Source organism: Polypterus senegalus, chromosome 9 (genome assembly GCF_016835505.1).
Source record: "Polypterus senegalus isolate Bchr_013 chromosome 9, ASM1683550v1, whole genome shotgun sequence".
NCBI classification, from domain to species: domain Eukaryota; kingdom Metazoa; phylum Chordata; class Cladistia; order Polypteriformes; family Polypteridae; genus Polypterus; species Polypterus senegalus.
This window is the reverse complement of record NC_053162.1, coordinates 136675456-136696774: the sequence shown is the minus strand read 5'-3', so window position 1 is coordinate 136696774 and position 21319 is coordinate 136675456. Positions and strand designations below refer to the sequence as shown.

General features: G+C 41.0%; 1 protein-coding gene and 1 pseudogene across 3 annotated transcripts in view; one reads left to right on the top strand and one right to left on the bottom strand.

The window, feature by feature from the left end:
- fdxacb1 (ferredoxin-fold anticodon binding domain containing 1) overlaps positions 1 to 8304 on the top strand; it is a 42116-nt gene extending 33812 nt beyond the window's left edge. For all 3 annotated transcript variants that reach the window (XM_039763960.1, XM_039763961.1, XM_039763962.1), the window contains one exon: positions 3673 to 8304. In XM_039763960.1, the coding sequence (XP_039619894.1) occupies positions 3673 to 4870 (1198 nt within the window). In that variant the 3' untranslated portion in view covers positions 4871 to 8304. The remainder of the gene's footprint in view (positions 1 to 3672) is intronic.
- A 1537-nt stretch (positions 8305 to 9841) lies between these two features.
- On the bottom strand, positions 9842 to 11625 carry LOC120534915 (annotated as a pseudogene).
- Between the last annotated feature and the right edge of the window lie 9694 nt (positions 11626 to 21319).

Below are 21319 nucleotides of genomic sequence, written 5' to 3'. Positions count from 1 at the left end.
AATGAGTGTTGCTTTGACCTGCACCTGCAAGGCTATGCATATTGATTGTGTGGTTTCACTGGAAGCACTCTCTAGGGCATAAGGTACTTTTTGCCTTTATTTCAAGTTCTATTTTGTCTTCCTACCACCCCACTCAGTCAAGTAATTCAAAACATGAATCATTATTAGGATAGTTTTTGATTACTTTATTAATCTGTTTATAAAAGCTGTGAATTTATAATGAATAAAAAGTGAAAAAGATCATAAAAGAGCTTCTTCTGAGAAGCGCATGTTGCTTTTGCATCTGAATCGGCTCTTCAGACCCAGAAACTGTTCAAGAGCAATTGAGGTGCAATAAAAAGCCACATCAAAGGGAAAAATACACAGTTCTACAAAGTGGTTGTCTTAAAGACAAGTCATGTTTATATTACATTTACTAAAAGTAAAATGCCTAATGTGGGGTATTTAATTTACACACAAGGTGCTTAAATAGGCTATCAAGAGTTTATAGTTAGATTTATGAGGCAGCATCATTTTGAAAAATTACGTCTATGAAAATTTGAAGAAAATATACATCACCACCAGTCATATATGTATTACATTGCCTATTCTAGTACTTGTTAGTTCAGTGTTTTTAATATTCATCATTTTGTTGCTGCAGTTGAACACCTTTCCTTCCTCTGTGATCTTTGTGGTAGACTGAATGATCTCCTCTTATCTGTAACATTTACTGTGTTCTTGTATTACCTTAAACGGACTTGAAGAGATTCTTGAGTTTTGCTACATTAAGCCACAGATTGACTTATATTTCTTAAGATAATTTCTTTTCTTTTAACATTGTTTCCCCAGAAAGGCAGAAGTATAATAAATATCACTCAATTAACAAGTGGTTTAGGGGCTGTGAACAGAATGCTACATTCAGATGCAATGTGAATTTGTTCACTGTTACATTTTGTGATGTCTCACCTTCCTATTTCATTGCATACATGTGAATTTCCGGTCCATCCTTTGGGAAAAAAATGTGAGGTAACTGTTGATTTGCTATTTTCTCCACACACAAAAAAAAAATTAAAATTAGTTCTTTTTTAGTGTGTGAAAAAATAAAATACAAACTTAACATATGAATCAGATTGCCATTTTTAGCCCATCTGATTATAGATTTTAATTAGTGGTGCACTGATTGGTCAGCCACCAATTTAAATCAACTGATTTTTTCACTCCAATAGACTCATTCGGTGATCAGTAAATTGGCCAATCTGAAAAATGTATTTTTTAGAATCTGTTTTTTTAAGTTTAATGGTAGATAAGTTTTCATGCTTCTTTACATAAAGTATCATAGTACACTAGGATCTGTGGGTATCATTTTGCTGAAGGAACTTGCTGTAAACAGAGCACCGGCAGTAAGACTTTAGGAGAGAGTGAAGACAGAACTATTGGCTTTTATGTTAAAGAAAGTGGAGTAATAATCTGAGAAAAGGGAATCTTCGTAGCTGTCCTGTGCATGGAGAGGAACAACAGTTGTCCAGCCAAACTTTAATGAGGAAGGAAAGGGGCCCCGCTAACAGTAATTAAAAGAAAAGCTGATTTAAGGAGTTTTGAATTTTTAGTATTGTCCTTTAATTAAAAAGGACACTCCTTGTCTGAGTGAGCGAGCTTGTGATTAGTACAGCAGCTCACATTTTTAGTTTAGAAAAATGGCTAAAAAAATTATTCTCACTACTAAGTAAACAATACTGTAGGCTTATTAGCTTAAAAGACAAATTTGTGTAGTTTACGTGTAAACTTGTTAAGCATGTTAGCCAAGTTAACCAATTTAATACAGAACATAAGGCTTTTACACAGCTGGTTATGCGGTCACTTAGTGTTAAAATTTAAAAAAAAATGTAAAGGATAGAGAAAAAAAATCTACCAGAATGGTTTTGTAACTTGAAATCAGTTACCAGTATTGGTCCTAAAAAAATACTTGAGTGGAGTATCCACAATTTTAATTATAGATTACTGAAAATGTGAAAGGTATCATAGTTTACCATGAATGATCTCACTGAGCACTATCATTTTGAAAAATCTGACATGAATGCACTTAAAAAAGATATTTGTTTTCTTCCCCCCAGGAACAGCAACTTACACACAATCTTCGTCAACTGAAGTATGGCAGTGAAGGTTTTGGGCTTCTATCTGTCAATGAAAGTACAAATGTGTGGTTGGTAGCACTTACATAGACTTTGAGTTGCCAGTTCATTAGGAACATTACCACCTTCATACAAATTATACATTCCAACACATGTTCTGCCACATGATAACAGTGTGTGTAATAAATTAGGCAGACCCATGTTTCCGCTATGAATTAGTGTTCAGTTTAAAATGGGTAAAAGAAGTGACTTGAAGAATATGGCATGGTAGATGATACAAAGTTTGCCAGATGTAGCTTCTCATCATAAGCTTTTCACAAACAAATGTTTAAAGGGTTTGCTAAGAATTGTATGAAAAGCAAAACACTACTAGTGATAGGCGATCCTGTAAACAAAAATGGCTTATGGAACAGAGAGTCCAAAAGAGAATGGTAAAAATCACACAAGCAAACAAATGGGTCACAACCAGGCAAATCACATCCAAATTTAACATTGGTGTACAGAATGTCTTCTTATTTGCACAGCTTATTAGACAACAGCCAAAGACCTTGTCAGGTGCTAAAGGTATCAGTAAGAATAAAGAAAGCACATTTTCCCTGGACAGAGAAGCATCACAAATGTTGAGGAGTGGTTTATGGGTTGCTTGGGCAGGTTAATCCAAGTTCCTTGTGCATCATACAAATAGAAGGATCAGGATTTAGCACAAGGAACGTGGAACACCCTAATTGGTGGAAACCATTCAGGCTGATGGTAGCAGTGTGAAGGTGGGTGGATTGTTTTCCTGGAACTTTCTGAACAGTGAGATACATCTGAACATCATTGATAAAGTTCACCTTTCATGCCATGAAGTTCATCTCTTCATGGCCACAGTAGATCTACACTCTTATGGACACTTCCAGCAAGATCATGTACAATCTCACAAGGTACATATTGTCACTGAATAGTTCGGGGAATATGAAATCAGGTTTTAATTCCTTTGGTGTCCTGCACAGTCCTTAGATCTCATCCTGACTAAGTGTGCTAGGGATGAGATGGAAAGTGCTGTTTGCAGCAAGATTATTTAGCCATCCAATTTGCAGCAAATGTGCAACACGGTAATTTATGTATGGTACAACATTCATGAACATATCCAGCATCTTGAAGAATTTGTGCCCTGACAAATTTATGTTGTTCCTTAGACCAAAAATGGTATAATGTTACTATTGTAGATAGGTGTGCCTAATAAACTGGCAACTCAGTGTAGAATACTGATCAAATTAGCATTACCCAAGTTAGTATTAAATAAAGGTACATCATATGCTGTAAAGAACCCCAATTTAACTTTATCACATGTAAATCATCCCTGTTTTCTGATGTTTGGTGAGAAATATTCATGGAACGTTTTTAGCAGTAAGAGGTTGAGGTTAGCAAAACAAATATTGTATTTAAAAAACGACGTTTTTAATTTTTCAACTGAACCTGCATTTAACGCCTTTTATTTTAAATGGATTTCAAACATGCAAAATGGAGGTTTCAATATATTTAAATTGTTTTTTTTAATCAAAAGATTTTTTTTTTCTTTTAGAAATTTTCTTGACAAACATTCTGAACATCCTGTGAATATCTTGCAACAAGAACTTCTAAAGGAGATGGGATTGACCTGGCCAGTGCACAGAATTGAAAAGAAGTATCCCTTGCTGTTTAAAAGTATTCCTTCTGCATTCTCTTACTGTGACTTTGACATACTGCCTTCATATATATATTGGGTCAGACCCATTGAGATCAAAAAGGATAACTTACTGGAAAGCATGGATTCAGGTGACAAGACTCCTGCAGCCTGTGCAGAATATCATACCATTTACCATACAGAGGAGGAGTGTGAACAAGCAGAGGGAGTACGATCTGACACTTCAGAGCCTGAACTTAAAAACGGCATTGGTTATGCACTGCGGCCTTCTTTGCGTGTCCATATTAAAGAGATCTTGCAGCAACACGACCTAGAGATAGATACTATCTATGCTCATAGTGGACAAATTTTCAAAAGGTGTCCCGTTTCTCCTAACAGCCTTCCATCTTCTCATGAAGCTCTCCTGATTCAGGCTTTTGATCCTTCCAAAAATTCAGAGGCTGCTTGTAAACTACAAGTCTCCCTCGAGAGTGCCATTTCCACTGTGGTGAGTCTCATGGCCGACAGTAAAATCCTTTTTCCAAGAGAAGGACTACTGTCATTTCAGAAGTATTCTGAAGATCCACGATATCATATTTACATTGGCTACAAGACTAAAGGTTCTGGTGAACAGCAGCAGCTGATAGGAAGCTTAGTTGTTATGCCACATAACTCAACACACACTAAATTTCAGATTTGTGTCGTCTCTTTAAATCTTAACCTCCTTTCCATGTTGATTTTTAACGTGAATGATTGGAGAATGCTGTGGACCTGGGATCAACGTTTTTTTTCCAGTTTTGGCAGAAACAATATGACATTATTCAAAGAATTTTCATTATATCCTCCTTCATATAGCCATGATGTCAGCTTTTGGGTAGAAACGGAAACATTTGATGAGCTGGAATTCCATGCTTTGGTCAGACAGGTCTCTTGTGGAACAGTAAGGGAAGTGACTCTGGTGGACAGTTTTCAGCATCCCCACATGGGACATGCCAGTCAATGCTACCGACTTATTTACCAGTGTAGTGACAGGGCACTTTCCTATAGAAAAGCTCTGGAGCTTCAGTTGTTGCTCCGAAGAGAGCTGCAGCAACGCCTTCTGGTCACTCTTAGATAACATCTTTTAATTCTTCTTTTCTTCTTGATTGATGGCGATTCTGAAACACTCAAAGTTTCTGCTACCACTGTTGGTAGTTACAAGAGAAACATTTTATATACTTACCTGCAGATCAGGCAGATTGTTGTCAAGGGCTTTTTATAGACAGTCCTATCAATCTTGTAAGGTGACTCGGATCATTTTGATTAAAGCGTGAGTACAGTATATGGAAAGAGACCTACTTCTGTAATGCCCATGAGGTATAAAGAGAAAATAATTGTCACTTCTTTATGATTTATGATCAATGAAAAATATTTGTATTTTGGTGTTCCTAAAGTATTTTCAGAAACATTGCACCAAGAATTTGTAATCTAAAACCTCACCGAACATATAAATCTAATTACAGGGGTATAAAATAGTTCATAACCATATGTCAGGAGTTGTAAATTTTGAGAATTGTGTGGCATTTATTCCAATTTAATGCCTAGTTTATACCGTATAACAGTATTTTTGTACAGCCTTGTGGCTTTGGCACTGAATGAATGTATGCTCTGCCAATCAAGTTTCATTAAGATATTTTAGTAAGTCTTCCTGGTTAAATAAGAAGTATTGTGTAATGGAGTTAATTTTGCCATGCTTTCTTGTTTTTGTGAGTGAGATTTAAAAACGCTGAGTTTGTTACAGCTTTTCTGAATATTACACCTGTTGAAGATCTGTGAATATATAATTTTGTAAGACAAAATTCCAGTTACCTTTTTTAAAGTTTGCTTGTCATGCACTTACAGTATTTACATTTTGTAATGAGTAAATATATGCATTAGTGCATGATAATGAAGCCAGAGCTTAGGCAGCATCAGGGACTTAAAGGAAGCAGCCCTGTATGAGCCATCAGTCCATCACAGGGAACATTTACACAGTTCAGTGCTGCCAGTTAACCTAACCTGAAAGCCCTTAGAACTCTACACAGATTGTCACAAGGCCTGGGTTTGAACTAAAGACTCACCGTGAAAACATTTGCACTGTCATACAACCCAGCATCTATTGTTATCATCATGTCTGCCAGTCTGCCTGTTTGTCTGCATGAAATAATCCGGCTCCTCATCTGGAACATTTATTCTTCAAGGACATTTGTTCGGAAAGTTCAGTTGTCATGGAGACAACTCCAATACAGCCTGATGTAATAACTAACAACAGTAACTAATAACTAATTTAATAGTACAATTTCTGCATCGCTTAAGTTGGAATCTGGTATTAATGAAAGCTATATCAGTCACCACAAGCCTATTTGGACTCCGTTTTGTAACAACAATTTAGTGCTATTAAAACATGTTTTTATGTAATTTTATACTAAAATATGTAACTACATTTTATTATCACTGTTATTTTTAGACTCCTTGTCACAAAAATATTTAATATATAAAAATATACCTGTGTCTTTGATGTAGTACAACTCCAAAGTGGAAAAAGTTGGGCCAGTATGGAAAATGCAAATAAAAAAAGAAAGCAGTTATTTCAAAATTCATTGTGACTTTTAATCCATCACAAATAGTATAAAGACAACATGTTTAATGTTTAGTCTGGTCATCTTTATTTTTTTTGTAAATTTACATCCATTCTTGCCATTAAGGGCCTGCAACACATTACAAAAAACGTTAGCATGGTTCAGTTTAGGTCCAATAATCATATAACCTCTTATGCACTAAGGGTGTTCTTAGCATTATTGAGTCTAAAGAAATAGCTGAAGAATAGCGAGTATAAGGCTTCATTTTTTTTAAAAGACTAGGGGGCTTTGCCCTCTGCTAACTTAGCTTGCCAACTTTTCGTTTTTTATATATATATATAAACACAATATATATTTATCACTTTAAAGCAACAAGTAAGCAATTTGTAACTATGTACATATACTTGTGTACTCATCCCAACTTTTACTTTCAAATTTATTTTTCATACCAGTCCTTGAAACAATTTTCAGTTTACAACTAGGCGCAGAGAATCCTTACATTTTGTACAACAGGTTGGCGCTTTTGTGCTACAATATACCGGTCGTCTCCTGGATCAGTGAGTTTTTATTTTGTTGTTGCTTTTTCTTGCATTTCATGCCTGGAATAAACTAAGTACATACTGTACATACATTTTCATACCAACTTCTTCCAATGCCAAGTTACGTGGTGGGGACAATGCCTTTCCTGGCAGCCCCGAGCACAGAGCTAGTCATACAGACACATACACCTAAACCAGTATTTCTCAGCTACTTTTGAGTTGCAGGTGGCAGCCACTGAGTTGTGAGCACATGAGACTTCTTCACAGTATAATCCGCCCCACCTCTCACTTCACCAAGTGCATAATCCCACCCAAACACATGGCATGGGTCTTGAGCTCAGCTTGAGATCTGTGAAGTAGCAATTCTACTTCACCACTATGTAACTGTAAATAATAATCCTATAATTTAACTTATAGGATGGGGAGAGAAGAGTTTGTTAAGTGTTCATGTAGCTTGTTCTGTTGACAAAAAGCTTAGAAACCAAGTGAAAGGAAAACCAAAATAGAACATAAGAGTGGATGATAAAATGGTTATTACATTGTGAGTCATGGGGAAAGCCATTAAGTGTGCTAGTTTTTAAATTTTACAGTTTAGTGTTAAGCGTTCCCTGTTTTTTCTGCTGTGAAAAGTAGGCATTTGTCACCTCCTCAAGGTTATTCCTTTAAATAGACATGGCTTCCTCTTCAGGTTGTCTCCATGCCAGAACACGAACATTAGGCATTAATTACCACTTGTCTGAACTGTGATTACCTTGGGATGATTATCAAAGGACAAGAGAGGAACATGGTGTGTATCTGTTAAAGAGTAATAAACACCTTCAAATGGTACACCATTTCACATTTCACTAACAGCTATTCATGCCCATATTCAAGATTTGTATGCCCTTTGCTCTCTCTAGTGTATGAAAGAACTTTGGCCTTGCTATAATAAATCTCAAAAGGTATTATTCCTAGCATCTGACAAAAAATGTACAGTAATCTTCAAACACTGTCAAATGGTGCACGATAAAAGTGGCTAATTATTACTTTGGGAGAATATGACCATCTGTAAGCTAAGCCAATTATAATTGACAGATCTTAAAGTTTGTTGTGGGTACACTGTAACGTGAGCAGAGAGTAGGTCAAGATAAGTCAAACAAGTTCAAGTTATTCAGCCGGAACGGGCTGCTTGTTTTCAACTACTGAGCCACTATGCACACAATATGAAGATGCAAGGGGATTATTGATGAAAGTCAACTTCAGAGAATTAAGGAAGGCAGCCAAAGAAAGCCTGGCAAAGTAACCATGCACTTCTCTTGAAATTAAGAAGCTACAGGATGTTCAAGTAAATAGGAAATTGTTCTTAAATTTAAATTATTTGCTGTAAAATTACATTGTAATTTGTTAATTATTTATAATAAAAACGTTTTGTTGTTTTTCTTGCTTCAGCACTACTTGTCATGTAGGGTGTTAGTCACTGAGAAAGAGTAATTTAATTTGAGTTTCTATGTTCTATGTTATAAGTTAAGTTGCATTCCATAATTTATTTTTAACACAATGAGTAGATTAGTAGAGTGAATATTTCCTATATAGAAACCATTAACATGTTTCAGCTCTTTTGCTTTAATGTAACAGTTGCTACATATTTTGTTCACTTTGTCTATTTCTGCCACATCGTTCCTTTGAAATATGTGTCCAAGGAATTCAGTATTTTCAGGATATCACTTTAAGAGTAGAAGGAGGCCAAACACACTGGTGTATGACGTGAGGGGATGGACTGTAGGCAGTAGGAGCACATTTGAAAAGTACAGGAGAATTGGGAAAGGGAATTAAAAAGGGAGCAATCTGAAAAGCACAAAAACACTGTGTGTGGATTGGTTCGGGAGCACGCAAATATAAGAGCTGACTGACCAGTGGAGGATTTGTGTCTTCCAGTAGAGGAACATGAATTATCAAGGTTGGCTACATTGAATTTTTTTGGTTAAATAAACCCAACAGTCCCCACACAACCAATTTTAACACAGACACCCTTAAACATATTCAAGATGGTAAATGGATGAATTGCACAGTTTTTAGGGAGTGTTTTATGAAGTGGTCTTGGTCCTGATTAACCTACAACATTGAACAGATAAAAGGAGACTGAAAAAAGGATGGTCAGAGGGCAACATACTGGATGAGATTACTATGAATTTGAAGTTCCAGTGTGCACAATTGCATGGAATCCACAGAGGGAATGTGACAGCCAATGATTTTAGAAATAGTGCACACCAGCCCATCTAGTTGTTGCTTGTCTTCAGTAGAGGGAATTGCCATAACAAACAGTGATGAAAAAGTAGAATTGCTGCTTCCTGTGACCAATCAAACATCTTCAACCAATTCACTATCTTCTGGTGAACTTTTTTGACCATAAATACATCCATTGCAAGATACTTTACAAAGCAAATAAAGTTACAATGCAGTATTCATTTTGTAAATAAAATTCAATAAAACTGCAAACAAGAAAGCCAAAAAATGGATTACTATCAAAGTAAAATTGTCAGTGAACAAGATACTTTTGGAAGTATACCTGAGAGCATCAAGTGCATCAAGTTTTTAAAGCAAACAAAATTCTGGAAATCAAACCACTGCCAATGTGCTTCACCATCAGATACAGTATTTCTGCCAATCACTGTTTAGTCGAGTATCTCAAATATCATTGGCTCTCCCACTGTGATTATAGAAAGGTCCCCACACACTTAACCCATTTATGCCGAAGGATGACATTTTTGAGTTTGTGCATGAAATTCACATATGTTGCGTAGAAAAATATAAGGAACAAGAATTTGAAGAGAAAAAAATGTATTACATTCCATTGTTGAGTTACGTGGCATTCCAAAATTGGAACACTAGGTAAATCCACTTCTTACATTACACATAACGTATAAAATTATGTTTCTTATCTCAGGAGATGGTAAATTCCTGCTATTCAGTGTGTTATCCAGCAGAGCATTTGACATGTAAGGCAACATCACATTTTTCACATTGAAATGTGGTGTTCTTATGACATTGAGCACACCGTGTTCGCTTTCCCTGTTTGACTATCACATGATTCAGGCCATCATAACGTGAATCAATGTTGCGCTTCTGAGAAGGTCTTCCTGTTCGGCCAGGGTCTGCAGGATTACTGTGGTTCTCCAAATAATGGTATGCTATACGTCGGCGAAACTCCAGAAGATCCATTGGCTTCTTGTCATATGTTTTATGCAGTTGCCATGCATTTTATAAGGCCAATTCGAAACAGAACAACAGAGGACTTGAATACCATTTCTTTCCATGGATTGATGCCCGATGCTTATTAATGTTTTCATTAGCTCTGTCTACGCCTCCCATGAAATGGTTATAGACTTTGATCATGTTTGGCTGCTGGACTTGGATCTTCTTTTTCAGTTTCTGGGAATAACGATTGACAAGACACAAGGGATCGATACCAGCACCAGATGAGGCAACAGTGACAACACTGTTATCATGCCATCTGCATACAATATTGCCTTTGCTATCAATTGGATAATCGAATGTGCCTCTTTCTTTTTTCTTTAGCACTACATCTGATTTCAGTGGTGTTTTGTCAATGTGATCCTTTCTCACTGTACCTGTTGCCTGATGTCCCATTGAACTTAGCTTATCCAGAAGTGCAATGCTGGTGAAAAAGTTATCAAATACAAAATGGTATTGTCCAGGGTGTGCCTGTACAAGTGCCTCACTAAACTGCAGGACAAGTGATGCACCGACACCATATTCCTCATGTTTATTATTTGGGTTTTTACCCTGATATGGCTGAAACCAGCAAATGTAGCCCAGACGAGTGGCACCACACCAAAACTTGAAGCCAAACCAAATGGGCTTTCCGCGAATAAATTGTTTGCACCCATGATGACCAAAATAAGGAACCATGGATTCATCAAAGCTGAAATATGTTTCATTTGGAACAAATTTCATGCATCGATCATTGAGTTTGTTTATGAGAGGTCGCAACTTGGGAATCTTGTCCATTGGATCCAAATTGGCATTGTCAGCAACATGCAAATTAGAAAATATGGTTTCAAAGTGATCACGTCTCATGGCAGCACTAACGAGTACATTATCCGCATCTGTTCTTCATTCCCAGAGCATGCGTGCCTCTTTTAGGAACTGACACGTAACCACTCAGAAAAATAATTCTGAGAAAACATTTAAATTCAGTACTAGTCAATCCCAGATTTACACCCTTACTTGCAGCATATAAGTTGGAGTATCTGACAATGAGTTCAACGGTTTCGTCATCAAGAAAAAGTTAAAAAATTTCTGTGGGAATTCTGGTTTCAGTGAAGAAATCGTTTGGTGGTTCTATAACTCTACCTGCTACAGGTTGTGCAGTTAGGTCAGCCTTTTTCCATTTCCGAACAATTTTTGTCATTTTCTTCTTCTTTGATGGAGGAGGTTGCAGAGCAGTAGAGGTTGATGGAACTTAATCATCGGGGAGTTATCTTCAGGTATGTGAGATCACTTGTGTCGGACTCCTTATCACTGCCATCTTGAATAAGATACCCAGGTGCGTGCAGCAAAGAACCTGGCAGATTATTTATTGTTCCATCTTCTTCATCTCCTGAGTCCTCATCAGAAACAGGCGATGTAGCATTTGCAGGTGGTTGTATCACTATAGCACTTGCTTCAATGGTGTCATCTGTCTATAGCAGGTCAGCTATTTCATGTAAAGACAGAGCTTGAGGCATTTTCAGAGAGATCTTCAACTGTAAAGGGAAAAATATATATTATTAGTCCTACTGGTAGGGGTTTAATCTGGTGCTCCAAAAATGGAACACGCAAAATGTGAAGTCCATAACCAATACAACAATGATAACTTAGGTAGTTTTTTTTACAGCACAATAACATAACTAGTAGAGAAGTAATAGAAAAAAAAATGTTAGTATATGACGTAGTGCAGCAAAGTTATATCTACCTGTCTTCAGATGGTTCTTTAAAAATGTGAGAAAATTCACATCACTTCTTGAGGAGATCCCAGCACACCAATATCTGCAGCACACTGACTAACTCTGTGCACGACGTGATAAGGTATACCCCCAGGAAGCAGACGTGCGTGAAAAGTTGGAGCCTGGCGATGGCCTTGAGCAGTAGGATATAAATAACTCCAACGTGACTGTCGTTCCAATAATGGAACATGCGGTATAAATGAGTTAAGAATGGCTGTCCAAGCAAATATTGGCAGCCACATTAAGAAGTTGACTTTGGTTAATTGATTGAGGATCTAAAATCTTTGATAATGAACCTGAAAGAGTATTTCTACCATGCTGACTTTGTATGTATGAGGTGTAACACACATGCGGATGAGAGGCAGCCTGAAGGAAGGTAATTACACACCAGACCAGGGCGTGGCGAGGTGCACTGATCCTTTCTCTTTTTCCACTGCACACCAATTACGGGAAATTCCTCCTGGCCTCCATGACATCACTTTTGGTGTAGGAGACACCACTTTTGGTCAAAAGCCCGATGACGTCATTTCCGGTTCCAGTCATAATTACCTTACTTCTTCTGCCGCACTTTAAAAGTCCACCATCTCAACCTCATCTGTTAGTTCTGTTTGGACTCGAACCTTTACACATCTGTACTAAAAATTCTTCCATTACCAGCCAGGAAAAATTACATGGGTGGCTGCCCCAGATGTTTTTCATGGCTCTTGTCTCATCTTTGACAGTGGCCAAAGATGTTCAAAACATAAATTAACAAGTTTGCAGCATTTGTGGTTTATCCAGTGCTAGCCATCTCCTGCGGCTCCGCCCATGTAATAGTGAAACAGGACAAACTTTAAAAATCAATAAACAAACAGGTATCGCTAGCTAAGTGGAGGCAAGTTATGCTGCAAAACATGGCAACAGGTAGACCGACTCGAACAGAGGAAGGTGCATGAGTGAGGAGGGCCCTGCCCAGCTCCCCACTCCTGACGTCACACTTCCCCCTCCCCTCGGCCCGCAGCCTCTGTCTTAGATTAGCGTGAATAAATTGCTCCTGCAAGCAAACTATGATACTTAGTGCGATGTATATATATATATATATATATATATATATATATATATATATATATATATATATATATATATACTAGCAGAATACCCGTGCTTCTCAGCGGAGAAGTAGTGTGTTAAAGAAGTTATAAATAAGAAAAGGAAAAACTTTAAAAATAATTTAACATGATTGTTAATGTAATTGTTTTGTCATTGATATGAGTGTTGTTCTCATATCTATATACATACATATATATATATATCTATATATATATATATATATATATTATATATATATTATATATATATATATATATATATATATATATATATATATATATATATATATATATAGCAAAATACCTGCGCTTGGAAGTAAAAAGAAAAGGAAACATTTTAATAATAACGTAACATGATTGACAATGTAATTGTTTTGTCATTGTCATGAGTGTTGCTGGCATATATATACAGTAGAACCTCGGTTTACGAGTAACTTGGTAAACAAGTGTTTTGCAAGACGAGCAAAAATTTTTAATAAATTTTGATTTGATAAACGAGCGATGTCTTGCAATACGAGTATTATGGATACACTTTGTCTGCTGAGCGTTATGTGATCACAACTGAGCTGATGGTTCTTCTCTCTCTCTCTCCTTATCTCGCTCGCTCGCCCAGCGTCTCTCTCTCTCTCTCTCTCTCTCATCTCGCTCACCCAGCACGTCTCTCTCTCTCTCTCCTTATCTCGCTCGCTCGCCCAGCGTCTCTCTCTCTCTCTCTCTCTCTCCTTATCTGTCTCGCTCGCCCGCCCAGCGCGTCTTTCTCTCTCTCTCTCTGGCAATCGTCTCCTATTCTCCATCTGAGTCTGTGTGCCTTACTCATATAGTCAACATCTGTTTACTACAGCATTGTGACTGTGTGTGTGTGTGCGCTGTGAAGTGCGAGTTCCCATCTTGCTCCCCAAAACACGAAGCTGAGTCTCAGTACTTTAACACCAGTTTTATTCAGCTTGAAACAGCAACAGCGCTGTTATTTATTGTACCGGGATCTTTATAATGTTCCTTGTATGACCCATTGACGACAGGCGCTTATAGCATGTCTGTGATCTTTTTGGATGCGCTTATATGGTGAACTGCTACAGCGCTGGGAGACTGCGATTGCTTTGGTGTGCTCTCCTGCATGTTGTCCCGCTGGGTGGAATCCCACATGAGTTTAGAAACTCACACCAGCCATGATTCTTTTTAAAGGTAAAGTGCAGGTTAATTTGTATTATGTATTTTACTTTATATTTTGTATTAATCATTTTTAATGAATAGTTTTGGGTTGTGGAACGAATCATCTGAGTTTTCATTATTTCTTATTGGGAAATTCGCTTTGATATACGAGTGCTTTGGATTGCGAGCACGTTTCCGGAACGAATTATGCTCGCAAACCAAGGTTCCACTGTATATATATATATATATATATATATATATATATATATATATACATACATACATATATACATGTATACATATATACACTCACACATATACTATGGGGTGCCAAACAGATAGATATAGATATATATATATACGTGTCAGTTCCTAAAAGAGGCACGCATGCTCTGGGAACGAAGAACAGATAATGTACTCGTTAGTGCTGCCATGAAACAGATTGTTGACTGTTATGACCGTTACGCATAGAATTTCGAAATGAAACCTGCTTAACTTTTGTAAGTAAACTGTAAGGATTGAGCCTGCCAATTTCAGCCTTCTACCTACACGGGAAGTTGGAGAATTAGTGAATAATGAGTGAGTGAGTGAGGGCTTTGCCTTTTATTAGTGTATATATATATATATCCTGGTTGTGTTGGGGGCCTCGGGTACAGGGCTTAGAAGCCCAACCCTGTAGGGACCCGAGGTCACCGCCAGGCGGCGCCCCGGTGCCGGTTTATCCCGTGTGGTTCCGGGCCGGGATGGAGCCCGGCCAGGACGCCCAGGAAGACCAGAGGAGGGCTTGTGCCTCCTCCAGATCGCAAGGGGGCGATCGCCCTGGTTGGATAGGGGGCCACGGGTAGAGGGCTTGGAAGCCCAATCCTGTAGGGGCCCGTGGCCACCGCCAGGCGGCGCCCTGGAGCCTGAGGAACCCTGGAGCCCAGCACTTACGCCACACCAGGAAGTGCTGGGGGGAAGACTTATTGTGGCGACCGGAGAGCTGCCGGGAGGACAGCCGGCACTTCCGCCACGCTGGGGCGTGGCCAAGGAGTGGATGCCGGAAACACCTGGTGCTCATCCGGGAGCACTATATAAGGGGCCGCCTCCCTTCAGTCTGGAGCGGAAGTCGGGTGGAAGGGGACGGAGCTAGCGGGAGGACTGGAGGCGGCCAGAGAAAAGAGAGAAAGAGGCATTGTAAGGCCTGAGGACTGAAAGAGGCATTGTAAGGCCTGGAATTGATAAAACGGAGGCACTGGGGAGTTGAGCGCGGGACAACCTGTAAATATTGTAAATAAAACGAGTGTGTGGTGAGCAATAACGATGTCTGTCTGCCTGTGTCCGGGGTCAAGTTCACAATGGCGCCCAACGTGGGGCCAACCGTCTGGTGCAAGACGGGGGCCCCATAACGATAAATATTTTGTGAATAACCCGGCGCAGCAGGGGACTCCACACACTTGTTGCAGGTGTGGCCAGTGCAAAACCCCGCGGGTGCGTTTTGCTCCGGAAACCGCCGCCGGACCGCAGCGGGCTCCGAAAGTCGCGCTGTCGACACGGACAGCCAGGCCGGCGTGGCGACGCAAAATGCCACACCGAGGCGGGGCCTCGGCAAGACGGGATCCGGGAAGTGAGTACCCTGCCCTGCAATAATCGGCCCTTCGGGGTCGGTCATACCTTGTTTTCCACAGGGAGGGACAGACCGGATCCGCGTCTGTGGCAGGAGCGCTGGCCACGGGCTGTCGGCAGTGCGGCGACGGAGGCAGCAAAGGAGGCTGCGGAATTGGAGCCGCTGCGGCTCGAGGAATCGCCGCAGCTACAACGCGGTGAGGAGGCACGTCTCCGTACCCAGCGCAGGGGAGACAAGATGGCCGCGGGCCGGTGGTCCCGCCCGCTGACAGGCACGGGATTGGCCGGTGTGTCTTGCGTGCCGCCGATGATTGGATAGAGGCGGGTCCAAGGAATGCCAGTCCCGTGCGGAGAAGAGACCCGATTGGGCCAGGAGGAGTGGCCCACAGGAGGCAGGCGTCGAGTGCAGCTGATCGACAGGTAAGCTCACCGGCGTCTGTCTCTGTGTTCCCACCAGCGGCTCGGCGTGTCGGGGGAATCCCCTCGGCCCGGCGAGTCGCCTATGATGCAGATGCTGAGTGCTATCGCCGCTCAGTTGGAGGAGCTGATGGGGAAGGCGGTCGCGTCGGGAGACGCCGGGTGAGACGGAGGATCGGCGCGGCGCTGGAACCGGAGGCCGGCGGAGCACTGCGGGGGTGGTGAGTGTTGCCGTCCCCGTAAAGCAAGTAGGGGGGTTCGCCGAACATGGCCGTGACCGTTTACGGGAAGACCGGCTCCAAGTAGGCAACTTCCCAACAGCGGACGCGGCGGTACAGATGGCTGGCGAAGCGAGGAGGTCGTACACGCAGGGGCTGGTAGGATCAGGGCTGCAAAGTGCCCCGGTCCAGCGCCCTGCGCCCAAGCCCGCAGCTGTTTCCCGTCGCTCTGCAGGGACGAGACGGGGCTGGGTTTGAGCTATTGCCATGCTCAGACCCAGACCGTCAAGGAGCCCAAGAAGAGAGGGAGGAACCGAGGGGTGAATGCCGGTTCCTCGGACAGGGGAGGACGCTGCGCTGGGTGCGCACGTCCGAACGAAGGCCGTCCTCTGCGGATGCTTGTGCCTCCTCCAGACTGCGAGGGGGCGTCCGTCCTGGTTGTGTTGGGGGCCTCGGGTACAGGGCTTAGAAGCCCAACCCTGTAGGGACCCGAGGTCACCGCCAGGCGGCGCCCCGGTGCCGGTTTATCCCGTGTGGTTCCGGGCCGGGGATGGAGCCCGGCCAGGACGCCCAGGAAGACCAGAGGAGGGCTTGTGCCTCCTCCAGATCGCAAGGGGCGATCGCCCTGGTTGGATAGGGGCCACGGGTAGAGGGCTTGGAAGCCCAATCCTGTAGGGGCCGTGGCCACCGCCAGGCGCGCCCTGGAGCCTGAGGAACCCTGAGCCCAGCACTTCCGCCACACCAGGAAGTGCTGGGGGGAAGACTTATTGTGGCGACCGGAGAGCTGCCGGGAGGACAGCCGGCACTTCCGCCACGCTGGGGCGTGCCCAAGGAGTGGATGCCGGAAACACCTGGTGCTCATCCGGGAGCACTATATAAGGGGACGCCTCCCTTCAGTCTGGAGCGGAAGTCGGGTGGAAGGGGACGGAGCTAGCGGGAGGACTGGAGGCGGCCAGAGAAAAGAGAGAAAGAGGCATTGTAAGGCCTGAGGACTGAAAGAGGCATTGTAAGGCCTGGAATTGATAAAACGGTGCAAGAGGCACTGGGGAGTTGAGCGCGGGACAACCTGTAAATATTGTAAATAAAACGAGTGTGTGGTGAGCAATAACGATGTCTGTCTGCCTGTGTCCGGGGTCAAGTTCACAATATATATATATATATATATATATATATATATATATATATATATATATATATATACACACTAATAAAAGGCAAAGCCCTCACTGACTGACTGCCTCACTGACTCACTCACTGACTCATCACTAATTCTCCAAGTTCCCGTGTGGGTAGAAGGCTGAAATTTGGCAGGCTGATTCCTTACAGCTTACTTACAAAAGTTAAGCAGGTTTCATTTCAAAATTCTACGCGTAACGGTCATAACGGACAACAACGTCTGCCATGTTTAACTTTTCTTATTCATGGCTCCATCTTCACAAAATTTGGTAGGCGGCTTCCCTGCGCTAACCGAAACCAATGCACGTACTTATTTCGGTGGTATGATGCCACTGTCAGCCGCCATATTGAACTTTCCAACGTCACTAATTCTCCAACTTCCCGTGTAGGTAGAAGGCTGAAATTTGGTACTTATTTCGGTGGTATGATGCCACTGTCGGCCGCCATATTGAACTTTTCAACGGTCTTTGTTACTTATGCGCCGATCTTCAAGAAATTTCGTACGCGGGTTACCAACGCTAACTGAATCCTACTTACGTACATATATACGTCCATAGCCTGCAGTTTGGTCACCATGTGAGGCGGCGTTGGGTCCCCCATCCCAACGCCTCCCACATTGTTGGCTGCCTGCCTATATAAGGCCGTCCGTCGCTCCAGTCTCTACATTCCCTTCCTTGCTTCGCCACGGGATTCATGTCTCCCGGCTGATAACTACAGCCTTTTTATTTAATCCACGGCTTCTCCGCTGTTTTACTGTTCATTTATTACGATTATAGTTATTGTGTAGGTATTTTAGACTTACTTTACATTGTTCAGGTACCCATTTCCTTTATTGTCCCAACCGTACCACCATTAACATGTCTATCGAGGTATTCACCATCGATCAAAGAACTGTCACTTACCGAGTGGTTTCCATGCCCGGAGATGGCACCTACCTTTTCCATTCTCTTTGTTACATATTGCACGGCCGTATCAAGCTCACTCTTGATATCCGGAGGAACATTGTGTCTTATGTATTGAATGACTGGGACAAGTTCAACGTGTGGACTCATGACGGTACAGGAAATAATTATACTACACATGAGCACTATAAGAGTGAAATGCTTAAGCCCTTCACCTATGCATCTGCATGTGAGTTGATGGCTGCCGCTGAATTGTTCGGTTGTCGCTTTCAAGTGTACCGAAATGGCCAAATATTTTACAACTTTCACCTCTTAAACATCTTAGATTGACAGGTGACGATTTCAGTAGTGGACACATTGATGTTTATGAATGTTTAAACTCTCAAAAGCTGGATGTGAAGTTATCGATGAAACCGGTTGTATACTTACAACGCTTGACAGACGCTATATAGCGCCCGACCTGACACAGACTCACACTGAGGCAATACACAGTCCCAAAAGCACTTTAAGGCAACACAAAACACTTTTCTGGCACCACCACTACTCCCGCCTAGCTTCGTCCTCTACCTCCCCGACTCTGGCCCTTGAGTAGTGGCTGCAGGCTCTTTTTGTAGCCCTCCCAGAAGTGATCCAGGTGGTACTTGGCCTAATTAGGCTGCACTTCCAGGTGTGGCTGGATTCCAGCCCACAGAGGCTCGTTAAGCCGTGCAACTCCTCCAGGTGATAGCCATGGAGCACAACAGGTCTGAGTCCTGTAGTTCCACACCTGTGGCCCCGCTGTAACCCAGGAGGGCTGCCACCACGCGTTCCGGGAGATGTAGAGTGCATCCCATGGCTGCTCCACGAGATCCAGTGTTGAAGAGGCGTGCCGGCTGGGCATGGGACTAAGGCCGTCCGTCACACTGCCCCTCTTCAGTGGCACAGAAAATAGATAGGCTTCAGGATGTTTTTCAAACTTGACCAAGATCCGGCTGACCTTTGATTTGACAATGTCAAGAACAAAAAATGTTCCTCAAATGGAATTAATCATAATAGAGAATCAAAGAGTGCCTGAGATAGCAAACACATAGCAATTAGTTATGGTGCCCGTGACTCCTGAAATAAAACACTGAATTTGTTGTTACATCGAGGATCTTAAGCTAATGAATTCAGATTGGGAGAAATTTGGAATTTCTATGCATCCAAACAACAACTGAAACAATGGAAGCATAGTGATTCTCAAAAAATTAAAGATTCAAGCCAGTGCTGGAAAGATCACATGCAATTTTTTAGTAATAATCCATATTGATTACTTGCATCAAAAAGACCATATAAACAGGCAATTTTACACTGATTTTCTTTATCATTTGTGGCAGTCATTCATGGAAAAGCTGTTAAATATCTCTCCATTCTGCTTCGCCACAATGTCCCACTTGCACTGCTGGGTTGCAAAGACTGTCCTACAGCTCGGTGGATTTGAAGAAAACAGAGCTGGCTTTGTGTAGCTGCCATGTTTTTTCCCCTATCTAAAAGTTCAACCTATAAACCTCTGTTGGATATGCTCTGTCAAAGATAAGTTACGTTAATTCAGCTAGAGAGAAATGTGATAAAAAATATTTTACTCAATGGGCAAACAGAAAAATCATGAATGATCTAACAAATGTATTAATGTTTTCTGGCATTATGTTGAAAATTAAAACTTGTTTACTGAAACTAGTGTTTCTCTTAAAAGTAGCACTCCACCCAAAAATGTTATTTTTTTATATGTTTCTTACCAGTTGTAGTTTGTGGTGATGCCCAAGAAAAGAATTTTATCTTTTGTTTTCAATGCATAATGGACATAACAAATTTACATATATTACAGGGGTCTATGGTGATCAACAATGGACAATAGCAAACTTGTGTCACGCAATCCACATGTCAGATCATTTAATCTTATGCTACCAACAATCCAAACACATTTTTACTTAAATATTGTTAAATAAACTGCTTCCAGAAAATGTCATAAAAGCAAATGGAACGTATTCAGATGTGCCCAAACATGTCAGTTGTATTCATTGGCTAACATTGCGCTTCATATGATACAACAAAAAGTTTGCGCAAAGACACTTGTAAAAGTAGAGATTAAAGAATAAAGAAAAGTGAAAGGAAGTATCAGGAAGAGAATATGCCTCGTATCTGTGTCTGTCCAAAATGCATAGGGTCAGTTCACCAGTGCAGTTTCACAGACAGTAGCCGATGTGGTTATTGCTCACTGCTATGTAAACAAATGTAACATTAAGAGGCAGGTCTACAATTAATATGCATGAATTGACATGAGGATTATACAACATGAGTAACATGAGATTTTTTCATTGGTGTTTTTGAAACAGTTTGCTGTTGTCCAGCATTGGTCTTCATAGACATCTAATATCTCAGAAAATGTACAATCTCCATTCTGCATGAAAATACGAGATTACAAATTTTTTAGCCATTACTACAAATGATATTGGGTAAGTAATATATAAAAAAGCATTATATAAAGAAAAAGTCCTTGTACCACTTGTAAAAAAGGTCACTACATTATTTTTTAATGTTGACATGCTTTATAATAATAGCCTGCTACTTTTGTAAAAAACAGAAGTAACACAAATACTGCCAAGTACCTTGTTATGAATAAAAACCCTTTGGTTTCAGTACCTTACATTTCATTCCAACCAAGCTCATGTCACAGACTACCTCTGATTAAGGGTCAAATCGAAAAAACGGATTGTTGCAGAACAGATGACTAGAGTTTTTCTGAACTTGCTAATTACGTGTTATTTGTAATGTCAGCATGTTCACATGCTTTGTGCCAATAGTTTTCTTTTTCAAACCACTAGCACAATGTAAAATAATGTTATCCAAAAAATCAAGGGAATTAACAACAACA